General features: G+C 52.7%; 1 protein-coding gene across 1 annotated transcript in view; it reads left to right on the top strand.

Moving 5' to 3' along the window:
- Positions 1 to 13,719, top strand: part of KLHL24 (kelch like family member 24) — a 65,013-nt gene that overhangs the window by 18,747 nt on the left and 32,547 nt on the right. Inside the window, exons 3-5 of the mRNA XM_078616775.1 lie at positions 2,900 to 3,157; positions 4,524 to 4,775; positions 5,849 to 6,075. Coding sequence (XP_078472901.1) covers positions 2,900 to 3,157; positions 4,524 to 4,775; positions 5,849 to 6,075 — 737 coding nt within the window. The remainder of the gene's footprint in view (positions 1 to 2,899; positions 3,158 to 4,523; positions 4,776 to 5,848; positions 6,076 to 13,719) is intronic.

Here is a 13,719-nt window from a genome sequence, read left to right as displayed (position 1 = left end):
ATTCAAAATTAATATATTTAGGCTCTATTTTTAAATGATTAAAAAAAATAACCCACACGTTCAAGCGCTGATACAAAATCGGGCACAGATGATGGGTCGCGAGGACTGGAGTTGGCTGTGGAGCATTTGGGCGCTTTATGCGTGCATAAATCAGTGAGCTGCATGCTTAAGGGCACGCAGCTTAACCTTTGACCGTTATGGATTATATGGTTGTACTATACACTGATAGTATTGGCTCCTACTTGGTCACCTATAAGGCTAATTCAGTCTGTATGTGTAGCTTCATGGCCGTGTTCTTCTGTTTGTCTGAAAGGTTCTGTAATGCACAAGCGGCAGCGATAGGCACAAGCAAACCAAGCAAGAGCTCGGGGCAACGGATGGGCCATTCGCGGGGCCCGGGATTCATGCAAGAAAAGGGTTGCATAAAAATATCAGCCCTAGTTCAAACCCTAACAAACACAACAAGCTAACGTGCGTAAACAACATCTCTCGCGTCTGCCCTATCTACACTTCTCCTCTCATCTCACTCCGACTCTGTGTTTGTCTTTTTTTCCTGCTCTCCCTATATCTCTCGTCTGCATCTCTCGTGTGTCATCTCACTATGAATTTACGAATTGAAAGGTGGAGGGTGGGAGAGGAGGAGGCGGGGTGGGGTTGAAACATTTTTTTTTGCTTAGCGCCACCACTATGTCCCTGCATGCTGTGTACCAAGATTATGGCTTGGGAGGTCATGGGTTAATGTCAGTGGTTAACCAGGGGGGTCATCAGTGGGCTCTGTGCGGGAGTATGTGTCCTCCACTTTGTTGATTGCAATCGATTAGCACGCTCACGATGCATGCATCTGAACGTGCGTGTCAGAATCGATGGAAGAATCTAAAACTCGCCAAGTTTTTCTTTTACCAGCTAAGACCCACTGAGCTATGTTATTTTTTTTCAGAAGCGACCTGGCCACAAATGATAGCTCAACGAAGTGGCTTATCACGTGTAAATGTATAGCAGCCAAATACTCTGAACACGTGTTGGTTCTAAATGTGAAAGGAAAAACCGGAGAAACCGGAGAAAAATCCACGCGACCACAAGGGGGCAAACACGCAAACTACAAATATACGGCAGCAGGCGTCAGGGTCGGCATCGAACCCACGACCTCCTGCATACCAGGCGAGGCAGTTAACATCTCCTAGCCACCGTGCGACATCGAGATATCTCGGCCCCGGTAAATTGTCCCGTGGTTGTAGCCAAGCGCCCGTGGCTGAAGCGCAGCAGTGGCGGAGCGTAGTGCGGTTGGCATGGGGACCTGGTGCGAGGAATGAAATGGGGGGGCGAGGGGGGCACTGTGTTTTGTCCCCCCCCCTCCGGCCGATAGCGCGTTCCACACGCGCGCACGCGCACTGGCATCTCCAGCGATGTGGCCGAAGCATCAGCGGTTCGCACGCCCACCGATCACGGCCGCCCGGCCGCAGAACCCGACACCCGCCGCCCCCTCCCGAGTCCCGGCAATCTGTCACCGCCCTCGGCAAATGCCTACGTTGCCGAGGTCTAAAGTCGGCACTGCCCGGGCCCCCCCTGCCCCCTGGTCAACCACCAGGGCTTGTCCCCCACCCACACGCGGCCCTTAATCCCCTTCATAGCCTGGCAACCCGGGTCTCTCTGGGTCGCGTGCTCCGGAGCAACCGCGCAGCACACACGTCCCCAGTGGCTACGATCCCACGCGCCGTTATCGTAGCGCGAAGGCTGTCTTCACGCGAAGGCGCTGTGTTCCGCCGACGGGTGTCGTCCGCAGTATGATTACGGTACGGGGGGGCGGGGGGGGGCAGACGTTGTTATGTGGCGTTACCCAATGAAATAACCTGCACATGATTTGGGCCGTTACGTCAGCACACGAGTCCCACTCATTTTCTGAAATCACCTCACCGGACCTTTTGAACGCCCCGCTGTGAGGCAACGGGCGTTGCAGGATCCTGAAACGGCCAGGGTAAAGGGCAGCAAACGGCCAGGGTAAAGGGCAGCAAACGGCCAGGGTAAAGGGCAGCGGAGCAACCTGCCCGAGGGAACGTCCGCCGGGGAGGGGTAGGGGGGTGAGAGATGGAGCGATCAAATCGATCGAGATGAGTGGAAGGCTGCGCCGTTGGACCGTCGTGAATTGGCGATGGCTTGGGGAACGCCTTCACCCAGCAGTGGATTGATCATGGCCGACTACGATGACTACGACGGTGAAGCGAATGTGACTAAAAGGGACCCCTCTTCGATGGTCCACCGGTTTTTTTCCCCTCCGCATTTAGAATCAACGTCATGCGTTCAGAGTATTTGGCTGCTATAAATTTCCACGTGGTATGAGCCACTTCGTTGAGCTATCTTTTGACACTTCTGAAAAAGCTACATAGACCAGTGGGCCTTACCTGGTCAAATAAAAAAAAATGTTTTTTGGTTCTAGTTGAAACTCGTAAATAAAAATAAATATTGAACATTAGCGTGTAATACTGTAATACATACTATATAGTGAATACAACGTACGGTTCGAACAAAGTTCAACCTATCATGGGACCTTTTTGCCAGTATCAAAGTTTGAAAAGTAAGAATAGGTTTTACCCTTTATGGCAATTAAACAGGTGTTCACCACAACTACGTTTGGTTAATGCGAACTTGATTCCTTGCAAAAGGTTTCTATTTGGTGTTTGAACATCTTAACACCTCCTGTTTTATTGCCAGAAAGGGTAAAACTTTATTCTTATGTTTCAAAGTTCTTCGTACATACGTACAAAACGTAAAATAAACTTAACGTGAAAAGAAAACGAAAGTTCTGTTTTATTTTCGCTGGCGGCTTACTTGCCTCACCGTCGTCGAGATAACAGCGGTGCTGCCCCCCCCCCCTCCGCCCCTGCCCTCCCTGCGCCGCCCGTAGGATCGCATATTCACCGACGTGATGGTGGCGGTGGAGGGCTGCGAGTTCCCGTGCCACCGCGCCGTCCTCTCCGCCTGCTCCGCCTACTTCCGTGCCATGTTCTGCAACGACCACCGCGAGAGCCGCGCCACCATCGTCGAGATCAACGGCATCCAGGCGTCCGCCATGGAGCAGCTGCTGCAGTACATGTACACGGGCCGCGCACGCATCACCACCGACAACGTGCAGTACCTCTTCGAGACCGCCAGCCTCTTCCAGGTGCAGGTGGCGCCCCCCACACCCCGCCTGCCCCCCTTCCCCCCCAGGCTGGCGCGTTAGCCCCTGCAGAACGGCAGCGGCCGTGACACGGTTATATAACTTGAAAGCTCATTTGTTTACAACTGAGGTGTTGTGTTTGGTTTGTTGTCCTTTCCTCCCACCCCCCCGCACCTCCGATTACCGCGGAGGTGCAGGGGGGTGACGAGAGAAGTTCAACGTGCATACGTACATCGTCAACATTTGTGCAAATTCCGATAAATGACACCGCAAACTACACTGTGTGGATTACACACACAGCAACATCATCTCCTCCTGTGCAACCAAAATAAAAAAAATTTGATTTAAAGCTTTCGTGACTGCAGGGATTCATCTTCTTGGTTCTTTCGGTAAAGTCACGTAAAAGGGACAGACCTGTTCTTCACCTGAGGACGGCTGCTTGCGTTGTGGCTGAAACGTCGTGAGAATTGTATTTTGTTATGTTTATTTTACTATGTTTTATTTTTATTATTTTATTATTTCCCTTCTACGTGACTTTACCGAAAGAACCAAGAAGATGAGTCCCATTTAAGTGGTAACATTTTTTTAAGCACCCTGTATATATTCAATGTGCAGGCAGTGCAACTGCACAGAATGGGGGGAGCCCAGGTGTCTGGGCTAAAGATTGAGGAACTCCCAATGCTTTCCATGCTTTTAGGGCCCATGCCAACCACACCGTGCCCACCACATGGGCACTACCCCACCACTAGCTTAGCCATCGGACAAAGACTTCGTCGAGCTATCGTTCGTGGCCGGGTCGCCTCTAAAAAATAGCTCAATGGGCCTTACCTGGTAAGATAAAATAATAGTTTAGTTTTATTTTTCGATTTAAAGCTTTCGTGACTGCAGGGATTCATCTTCTTGGTTCTTTCGGTAAAGTCACGTAGAAGGGAAATAATAAAATAATATGAATATAAAACAATAAAAAAGAAATATAAAAAATTGACAAAAATATAAACAATTTTTTACTTTACCAGGTAAGGCCCACTGAGCTATGTCGATGCCTGTGAAACGTTTTGCCTTCCTGACAGCCATGCCGCCACAAGATCGGCGCTAACACCAAATGCTGCAAGTTATTATCAATCTTTAGTATTTTTATAACCAGTGGGTGCACCCAGATAAGGGGAGCAAATTATTTTCCGACCACCAGTTTGTAAATGCCTTGCAGCGTCGCCGCGTCGTCCGCCGCGCGCGGTGACAGAGCTGAGCGCCTTCCACGGCGGGGAAAAAAAACGACGCGGGCCGGTGGCTCGGCACGGCTCTGTTTGCGCCAGTGGAAAAAAAAAAACGAGTTACGAATTATTAACGGCCGGTTCCTCGCTCGTGGCAGATCCACGCGCTGCGCTCCGCCTGCGCCAAGTTCCTGGAGGAGCAGCTGGACCCGTGCAACGTGCTGGGACTGCAGCGGTTTGCCGACGCGCACTCCCTGCAGTCGCTGCACAGCAAGTGCGCGGCGTTCGCGCTGCAACGCTTCTGCGAGGTGGTGCAGCACCAGGAGTTCCTCGAGCTGCCCAAGGACGAGCTCGTGGACTACGTCTCCAACGACGAGCTGGTCGTGGACAAGGAGGAGACCGTCTTCGAGGTGACGCTCGCTGCTTGGCCCACTGCGCCGCCGTTCCCCGGCACCCATCGCACGCAACAAAAACGCACGCGATGATCGCAAATACGCACGCTATCATCACAAATACACAGGCTATGATCACAAATACACACACTATGATCACAAATACGCACACTATGATCACAAATACACACACCCAAAACACAAAATGCATACTATCATCACAAATACGCACACTATCACAGACTGTTGCGGCAACTGCTGTGAGCGAGTAGCACCTATGAAGGCCGAAATGGTACATTAGTGGGTGGGTAGCCAACATCATGCCCGATCACTTTTGTCTCCCCAGTGGCGATGTTTTCAGACCTCATTTTAAGGCTGAGTTGATCTAGGGTAGGCCCATGACCAGTTCAGATGACCATCACTGGTGTTGGCCATGAATGGAACTCGGCCCTCCAGGTTCAAAGCGCGGCGTGCTAACCACTGCGCCACCGCTCCCCACTACCCGCAAAATGCACACGCTATCACAAATGATCAGAATCAGAATCTGGAGGAATCCGATGAGCTATGAAGCTCTTTTACACAGATGCCCAGTAGGGGCGGGTCAGCATTGGCTCTGTATGCCATCCGCCGCCGTCAGCCGTGGTCAATCCACGTGTTGTTGATTTATTCTTATTTATTTATTCCGCTCATCGACCCAGGAAAGCCTCACACAGAGTCACGTAATTCTTTTACAGGAGGGATCCTGCCAGGTTTTAGGAGTCGCGGCGATGGCTGCTGAGTGCAATTCCAGTTGCGTAATTTGCGGTGCAATGTAGCCAAATTTGACAAACGTGTGTGTACGTACGTACGTTGAACTTCTTTTGTACCGTACGTAGCCAACCGTGCTAATCGGTGGTGCGGGGGAAGGACAACAAACTAACACGCAAAAAGCATTTCTAAAGAAATTATGATAATGATGATGATAACAAACGGTGAGGGTGCCGATGACCACGCGGGACCGCGCCCGCTGACTATCGCACCTCTCTCCCTACCCGTCGTGACGTTGCCCCCTCCGCACGCTCGCGCTCCCGCACGCTCGCTTGCGCGCGCAGGCGGTGATGCGCTGGGTGCAGCACAACGCGGTGGAACGGCGCAGCGCCCTGCGCGACGTCCTCGACAACGTGCGCCTGCCGCTGCTGCAGCCCGACTACTTCGTGCAGACGGTGGAGGGCGAGGAGATGGTGCGCTCGGCGCCCGAGTGCTACGGCCTGCTGCACGAGGCGCGGCGCTTCCACGTGCTCGGCAACGAGATGTGCTCGTCACGCACGCGGCCACGCAGGTCTGTGGCCTCTCCCCCCCACCACCCCATCCTCTCCTGATCTCTTCCTCTCCTCCTGATCTTTCTCATCCTCTCCCATCTATGACTCTGGCCCTGATCCTACCCCTGACCCTGACCCTACCTGTGACTTTATCTCTAACCCTACCCCTGACCTTACGCCTGACACTACCTCGTGAAGCCGACCACTTAGCAATGGGCCGCAAATGACATATCTATTCATCCCTCACTGCAAGCGTCTTGGCCGTGCTCATCGGGCATGCGGTGGGGGATACTTTCGACCTGGTGACACGGTGTGCCTACTGTTAGCGCATTCACTCACTTCTGTCAAGGGCCTCTGTCAACGTGGTCATTACACGTGATCCTTCGCCTCGTTGTCGGACAACGCCAAGGGGCGTGTCGATGTGTGGCCCCGCCAAATGTGTTTTATCGAAAGTCCCGGTTCGGCTGTCATTTTGGTTGCGTTTCCACGCGACTCTGCGGCTATCCGAACGTGCGTGCGACGCTCTGTCTTCATGCCCGACTGCCCTCTTATTTAAATAGCTACGTGTATTAATATGAATGCACACATTTATTCTTGCACACCTCTATTTCGACATCTCAAAGTCCGTGTGGCTGCCTTCGCAAACAAGCACCCATCTCTCGTTTGTTTACAGCCCCGAGCCGGTGGTGGAAATTCCATATTCCTATGCCGGGGGCCAGTTAACCCAATGAACAATCGCTGCTGACGTATCGCAAGGTGGCAGCTCTCCCCCCCCCCCCCCGCGCGCCATCCATTAAATGAATAGACGTCCGCCGTTTGTCGTGTAGTCCGTCGTTTTGCGAGAATCCATCTTTCCGGAGCTTTGCGCGCGAGTTACTCCCTCGTTGAGCCCCGTCCCCTTTACTCCAACAAGCAGAGAGAGAGAGAGGGATGCTTGCTGGTTTTTGTTTGGCTTCTGACTCGTATCTCTGCTGAGCTCACACGCGAAACAAAAGCCGGCAGCACCGTTCGCTGGTGCGACGACGGGAATGTCGGTGGCAGAGTCACATCAGAAGGGCCCGGTGTTGCCCCCCCCCCCTCCCCGCCCTCCTCTTTTAAACCCTGGAGCACCGCCGACCCGGAGCTTTTGTCCGCGGACGTTTCTGTTGCTCCTCCGCCCCTCCGCTCTCTCGTCGTGGCCGGTGCTTTGTACTGGGTTGGCGCTGGGTTGTGTAGTAAAGAAAACGAAGAAAGACGGCCCGGTGAAACCCGGTGAGGCTGCGACGTCTCGATTGCAAGGGAGATCAGGGGGGGGGTGGGAGACAACTTTGCGAGCAAGTTGCGTAATGCTCGCGGGAACGTTTTTGTTTTACGCGAGCCAAGGCGCCGGACGCCGCCGTGGTGTGACGGACTTGCAATCCAGAGGTCGCCGGCGTGGCGGTTGAAACAGTAGCGCAGGTTGTGTTCATGGCCGCCTCACCACCTCGGTGTAGATGGTTACACCACAGTTAGTCTATGGGCAAGATAGCGTGTGGGTGGGATAAAGCGTGGCCTACGTGGAAGAGTAGGCCGCATTAATCTCGAGAGGGGCTCTCTGGAGCTCTCTCTATAGTGGCGGCCCTTCCAACGGCAGGTGGAGCGAGTTAAAGCAATTTGCAAGGCTGCACTTTTCGACTGGACATCTGTGCAAAGGAGCTTTACAACTCATCAGATTCCTCCGGTATGAATTAAGATTCTGATTCGGACCTGTATCAGCACGACCAACATTTCCATCGCACAGAGGCCTCCTCGCTTCACATCGGCCGGCGTTCCCCGGCTTGCGCGCGACGAACAACTCTGCCGCACTCGCTGTCCGTCCGTATTCCGTTCCTTTAAAAGGCTCCTGGCACGTGGATCGAAACGTCGGGATACCGTGCCGAGCCACCATGGCGCGACCGCGAAAAAACCTGCGGCGGGGGCGAATGCACAACGGCGTTTTTTTTTGTTTCCCGTTGTTCATTTTAACGGCGCTCGCCATGAGCGCACGTCCCCTCTCCCGCGCCTAGCCCTTGCCCCCCCCCTCCCGCTCTCTCGTGAAACTTGAACCTGGACGCGGCCGTGGTGGCAGAGGCGCCGGCCGTGACCGGCGAGGGGAATCCACGGAGCCGCCGAACGGACGGGGGTGGCCGGCCGCCACCCCCCCGGCAGAGCCTGGCGAGCCGGGACGTTCGAATAACGCCGACGGCGGTAGAGAGCCGAAGCTAGGAGCGCGGGGGAGGGAGGGCAAGGCGGACATCAACCCCGTCGCATCCCCTTGATGCCCCAAAAATTATGTCATTGATATCTAGCTGTGGAAGGACATTGAATGTTTATTTGTATTCATGTAAGGCAGAGCTTGCTGTGGCTCCTATTGATTGGGGGATCGGGTGGGGGGGCACCACAACAGTGAATCATCACTAAGGAGATCAACTCGGGTGGACCAATGGGACGTTTGGTGGTGCAGGGCCCACCCCAAGCACCCCCCCCACCTTGCGCTGGCCCTGCTGTGGGGCCCGATTTAAAACGCATGAAATTTTACAACAGCTCCCACCTTCGCCACGGTGGCAAGATGTTAATTCCCTCACCTGGTGTGGAGGAGGTCGTGGGTTCTTACCGACCCTGACGCCGGCTGTATACAGTATTTGTAGTTTGCATGGTCTCTGTCCCCGTCAACATCGCGTGTTTAGGGTATTTGGCTGCTATACATTTCCACTGAGCTATCATTTGTGGCCAGGTCGCTTCTGAGGAAGCTATAGAGCTCAGTGGGCCTTACCTGTAATATCATTGTTAAGTTTTCGTTTCTTTCATCGATGACAATTTTCCCACCCAACCCCACGAGTGGTGGAATTGTCAAGTTTGGGAGTTGAGATTCGATTCGAGAATTAGTTTCACGTCTCAGTTCTACCGTGCCCGGTGAATTGTGTCACCATTTTTTCCCCTCTGCATTTACAATCGACGTTTGTTCAGAGTATTTCCCTTCCTTGAGCTATCATTTGTGATAGCCAACAGCTATATAGCTCAGTGGGCCTTAACTGGTAAAAAAATATTTTGTTAGTTTCTCTATCTCATGGGAAGCTCGCAGATCCGCTTCTGGAGCACACCTGGCCAGAATAACACTCTGCCCCTTCTGGATCTTGCAGTCACGTACGGTTATTGGGTTGAGGCTGTGAGCGATGGGGAAAAATCTAAAAAAAGTTGTATTTCATTTTAGTTTCATGTATGTTGCCAACCGTGCTAATCGGAGGTGCGGGGAACGACGACAAACACAAAAAGCAGTTCTGAAAGGAATTAGTTTTCAATCTCGATTTAAAAGTGCATCGTCGACGGTGATGATGAGTGGGATGAGAATCGTGGGGCGCGTGATGACGGCCACAGGCCACGGCGCGCCACTCGCCGTGACGACGGGAGATTATCGAGACCGAACGAAGATGCAGACTTGGGATCATTTATCGACATTATTTAGAGACAGCAGCGGCGCCGACGAAGACCAATGCCAGCAACCATCATTGGCTATAAAAAGATGCACTGGGTTCACCGATTGGCTGACCTGATGATATTGAATAACTAAGGGGGCGTGACTAAATGTCTGACTGCTTCAGTCGATCAGACGAGGAGAATGACCACATGAAATCCACAGAAATGGACTTGACCGGAATTCGACAGCTGTCGTTGATCAGACCGAGACCGTGGATAATTAAAACTCGCGGATAATCCAAAAATAGAACCATTTTCCACGGATCTTTATGCCAAAAACCACTAATATAGGTACAAATTATAAATTAAGTTAAGAAAATTGAGTTGCTGAGTGATAACACTTTCCTGCTCCCGCGACGAAGACTCGGCCCACTAAGTGGACAGCAGAGCCACGCCAATCAACATCAACCAAACTCCGCCCACTGCTGTAAAAATAAGCAACTACTGTGCTGTAGAGGTGATCACGTGGATTTCGGATTAACCGGAGCACATATTTATTCGGTTTCAGCACGTGACTTGTAATAAACATTTCCAAGAATAACAATGCATAACTGTTTTTAGATTACTGATTTGGGCTTAAGGGAAAATTCATGAGTTATTAATTTATGTAAAAATATTAGGTGCAAATCGGATAAACCGCATGCGGAAAATTAATCGAGAGTCTACTGTAACATTCTTCAATTGCTTCGCAAAAATCCACCAAATAAAACGACAGATACATTTTATAATTGTTCAACTATTTTTTTTTCCAGGTAAGGCCCACTGAGCTATATAACTGGCTTATCATGTGGAAATGTATAGCAGCCAAATACTCTAAACGCATGTTTATAAATACTCTTTGAGCCAGAAATGTCGTGATTTATTTTATTTTCTACCTACATGACTTTACCGACAAAACCAAAGAGTATGGATTCCTGCAGTGACGAAAGCTTCAAATCAAGAATGTTTATAATTGTTGAGGGAAAAACCGGAGGACCCGGAGAAAAATCAACGTGACCACGCGTCAGGGTAGCGGTCGAACCCCTGACCTCCTGCATACCAGGCGAGGTAGTTAACATCTCCCCACCGTGGCGAGGGACGGTGAACGTGCATTGGTTGTCCCGCAAAGACAATGTCACTATCAGGACATTTATAGCCCGGGGTGAGCAGCTACAAAATGGGAGGCCGTTTGCTGCCTCAAACTGGGAGGATCACGCAGCTCGTTGTTTACCCCTCGCAGTTTGCCAGCGCGCGCGCTTGCCGCGGGGAGGAGGATGGAGCGCTTGTAAACAAATAACCGAAATGTGCCCGTTTTGCTGGCTGTCACTTTGTGTTTGTAAACTCGGTTGGGGTGCTGCGGGATCACACACACGCACACACGCATACACACACGCATACACACACACGCACGCACACGCACACACACACGCACACACGCGCACAAGCACACACGCACACACACACATGCGCGCGTCTCCCATGCGATGGTGCGTGGGGGGGGAGCACCCGACTTGCACGCCTTCAAAGGGGGAGGGGGGGCAAATTGGTTTCCTAGCCACGGGACGTGAGTTTTCCCGACCGTGTGTTTACACTTCGAGTGAACACCCCATTGCCTTTTCGTCGACAGAAGTTTAGACGGCGTGAAATAATTTGCAGCACTTGCATAGATGCGCTGCGGGGGGGAGGGATGGTAGGCCTCACCCAGTTGGCTATGTACTGTGTGAAAGAAGTTCAACGTACATACTGCACATACGTAACAGCTGTGGGTTGTACCAACCTCTTCCCGAGACGTCAGAATCTTTCTTTTAGACTGGTGGAATTCGACGAGCTATGAAGCCCTCTATCTACAGACGTCCACATCTGCCCAGCCTGGAAGAGCCGGCAAGAACGCCCCGCTACAGGGGGGGCCCGCCTTAGCGCTCCCTCTTCGTGGAGACCATTCCACCAACGGCGCTGCAAGCAGTAAGAAATTGCTGGGGCTGCATCCTTTACCCGTTAGGCCTTTACATACCCGTGATAATGTCGTGCATTTGGACGTATTGCTTTGTAGATAGAGGAAATGAACGCACGAAAGAATGTTGTTTTGCCAAGGTCTGATTTTTTTTGCTACCCCCCCCCATGCCAATACTTTCACGCTGATATCATTGCTGCGAAGGAAACCGCACAGCTGAGCTCTCGGCACGACCGTGAAAAACAAAGATTTGACCCCCCCCCCCCCGTAGCCGCAACAGACTGCCGGCAAGTAAGGGCCTGTTGGTGAGCACCTAATGAGACTGGGTGTGGCCAGCACGGCGCCCGGCCGCCTTTGTCTTCCCAGGAGTCACGTTCCATCGTTGCGTTTCAGGAGCCTATAGCAACGCGGCACGTGGAGAGAGCCAGAGAGCGAGCGAGAGAGAGAGAGGCGGGAGCGCGATCGCCATGCCCCCCCCCCCGCCACTGTTTGTGTTCACAGCGTAAAAGCGCGACATCGGAGATTATTCTCAGCTTGGTTCTGTCTGGGTCGATGGCTCCGGAAAAAAACATTTGCACACCCCAGCGCACCACGTCCAGTACACATCTCGCTGCGGCTGCGAGCACTCGCGGGCCACTCACTCCAGTCGACCCTCGACCCAGAGAATGCTCATTGAGAAAATTAGGCCGTGCGTTCAGCGCTCTCGGTTTTGATTTCCAGCGATGCGCAGGGGGGCGGGGGGACCATTTACGATCAGGTCAACCCCTCCGGCACCCCTGAAAACGTAAACACAACGTCAAGCGGGCTAAAGAAGAGCGCAGTTTGTGTTCAGCCTCTCGTGCGTTTGCGGTCCTCGCTCAGCGAGCGACGCCGCTTATTGACAACACGTTTTTAAAATCATTTTAAACGTTCAAAACAATCTTCCACCCCATCCCTCCCCCTCTCAGAGGCACACAAAGACAAAGTTCCCCCCACCCCGTGTAGCCTGTGACAGCCTGTCGGGGCAAGTGCTGTTAGCGAGCGGCACCTGCGACGGCCGTCACGGCACACGGAGGGGTTGGTCGGCCAGCACCACGCCCGGCCGCCTTTGTCTCCTTAAGTGGCGACGTTCTACTACACACCGCACCGGGTACTCATTTGAAGCCGAGTCGACCTCGTGGAGTCCCAGGACCGGTTCAGATAATCGTCACCGGTGTTGGTGGCCGTGAGCGGGAATCGAACTCGTCCGGGTTCGTAGCGCAGCGCAGCGCCGACCGCCGCGCCACCGCTCCCCATCGGTGCGCACGCGGAACCCAACAAGGGCGCGAGGAGGAGTTGGCATCGTAACTCAAGCACCCCGCGTGCCACGCGGATTGTTTACAACGGGCAGCGTAATCTGAAACACGTGTGCCCGACTCAGTCAGGCAGGACATTGTCAGAGCCGCATGGGAGCTGGTGGTCGGTACAAACAACCCCCCACCCCCTGGTCACCACGTGGTCAGGGTGGATGGTTGTTGACCACCTCCCCCTGACCAGCCCACCTGGATCGTGATCAAGACCCGGGGAGGTTTATTTTTCCCGATAACGAGTAAAGCATTCGGCAGGCGCCCTTTGAGCGACCTCGCTCGGTGGTGCGGTATTTAGAGAGAGAAGGAGAGATGGATGTACGTGTGTGCCCATGCCAATTGGTGGTGCGGGGGAAGGACAACAAAATAAACAGGAAAAAAATATTTTAAAGAAATTAGTTTTCCAAATAGAGATTTAAAATAATGTAGCCACACGACCGCACCCACCTCCTCCTGTTCCCACTCCTTTCCCATCGACCTTGTCCAAATTTGAATATCATCCCTCGCATTGCTCCGCAGGGATGACGGATCGCAACGCCGCCTCGTGCTGCGAAACGGCCTCAAGGCCATCGAACACAGCGCCTCCCCACGTGATACGCTCGCACCTTCCCACGTGATACGCTCGCACCATCAGAATGGCGCGGATATCAGAAAGGCGCGCCACGGTGACTAGGAGATGTTATCTACCTCGATCCCGACTCTGACACCTGTGTGTGTTTGGAGTTTGCTTGTCTCTCTCTCCCCGTGGTCGCGTGGATTTTTCTCTGGGTCCTCCGCTTTTTCCCCTTCACATTTAGAAACGTGCCTTTAGAGTATTTTGCTGCTATAAACGTCCACGTGATAAGCCACTTCGTTGAGCTATCATTTGTGGCCAGGTTGCTTCTGAAAAAGAACTATATAGCTCAGTGGACCTTACCTGGTAAAATTAAAATAGTTGA

The sequence above is a fragment of the Lampetra planeri genome, chromosome 51, assembly GCF_965212315.1.
Source record: "Lampetra planeri chromosome 51, kcLamPlan1.2.h2, whole genome shotgun sequence".
Lineage (NCBI taxonomy): Eukaryota > Metazoa > Chordata > Hyperoartia > Petromyzontiformes > Petromyzontidae > Lampetra > Lampetra planeri.
The sequence above is the reverse complement of the archived record's forward strand: the minus strand, read 5'-3'. Positions and strand labels throughout refer to the sequence as shown.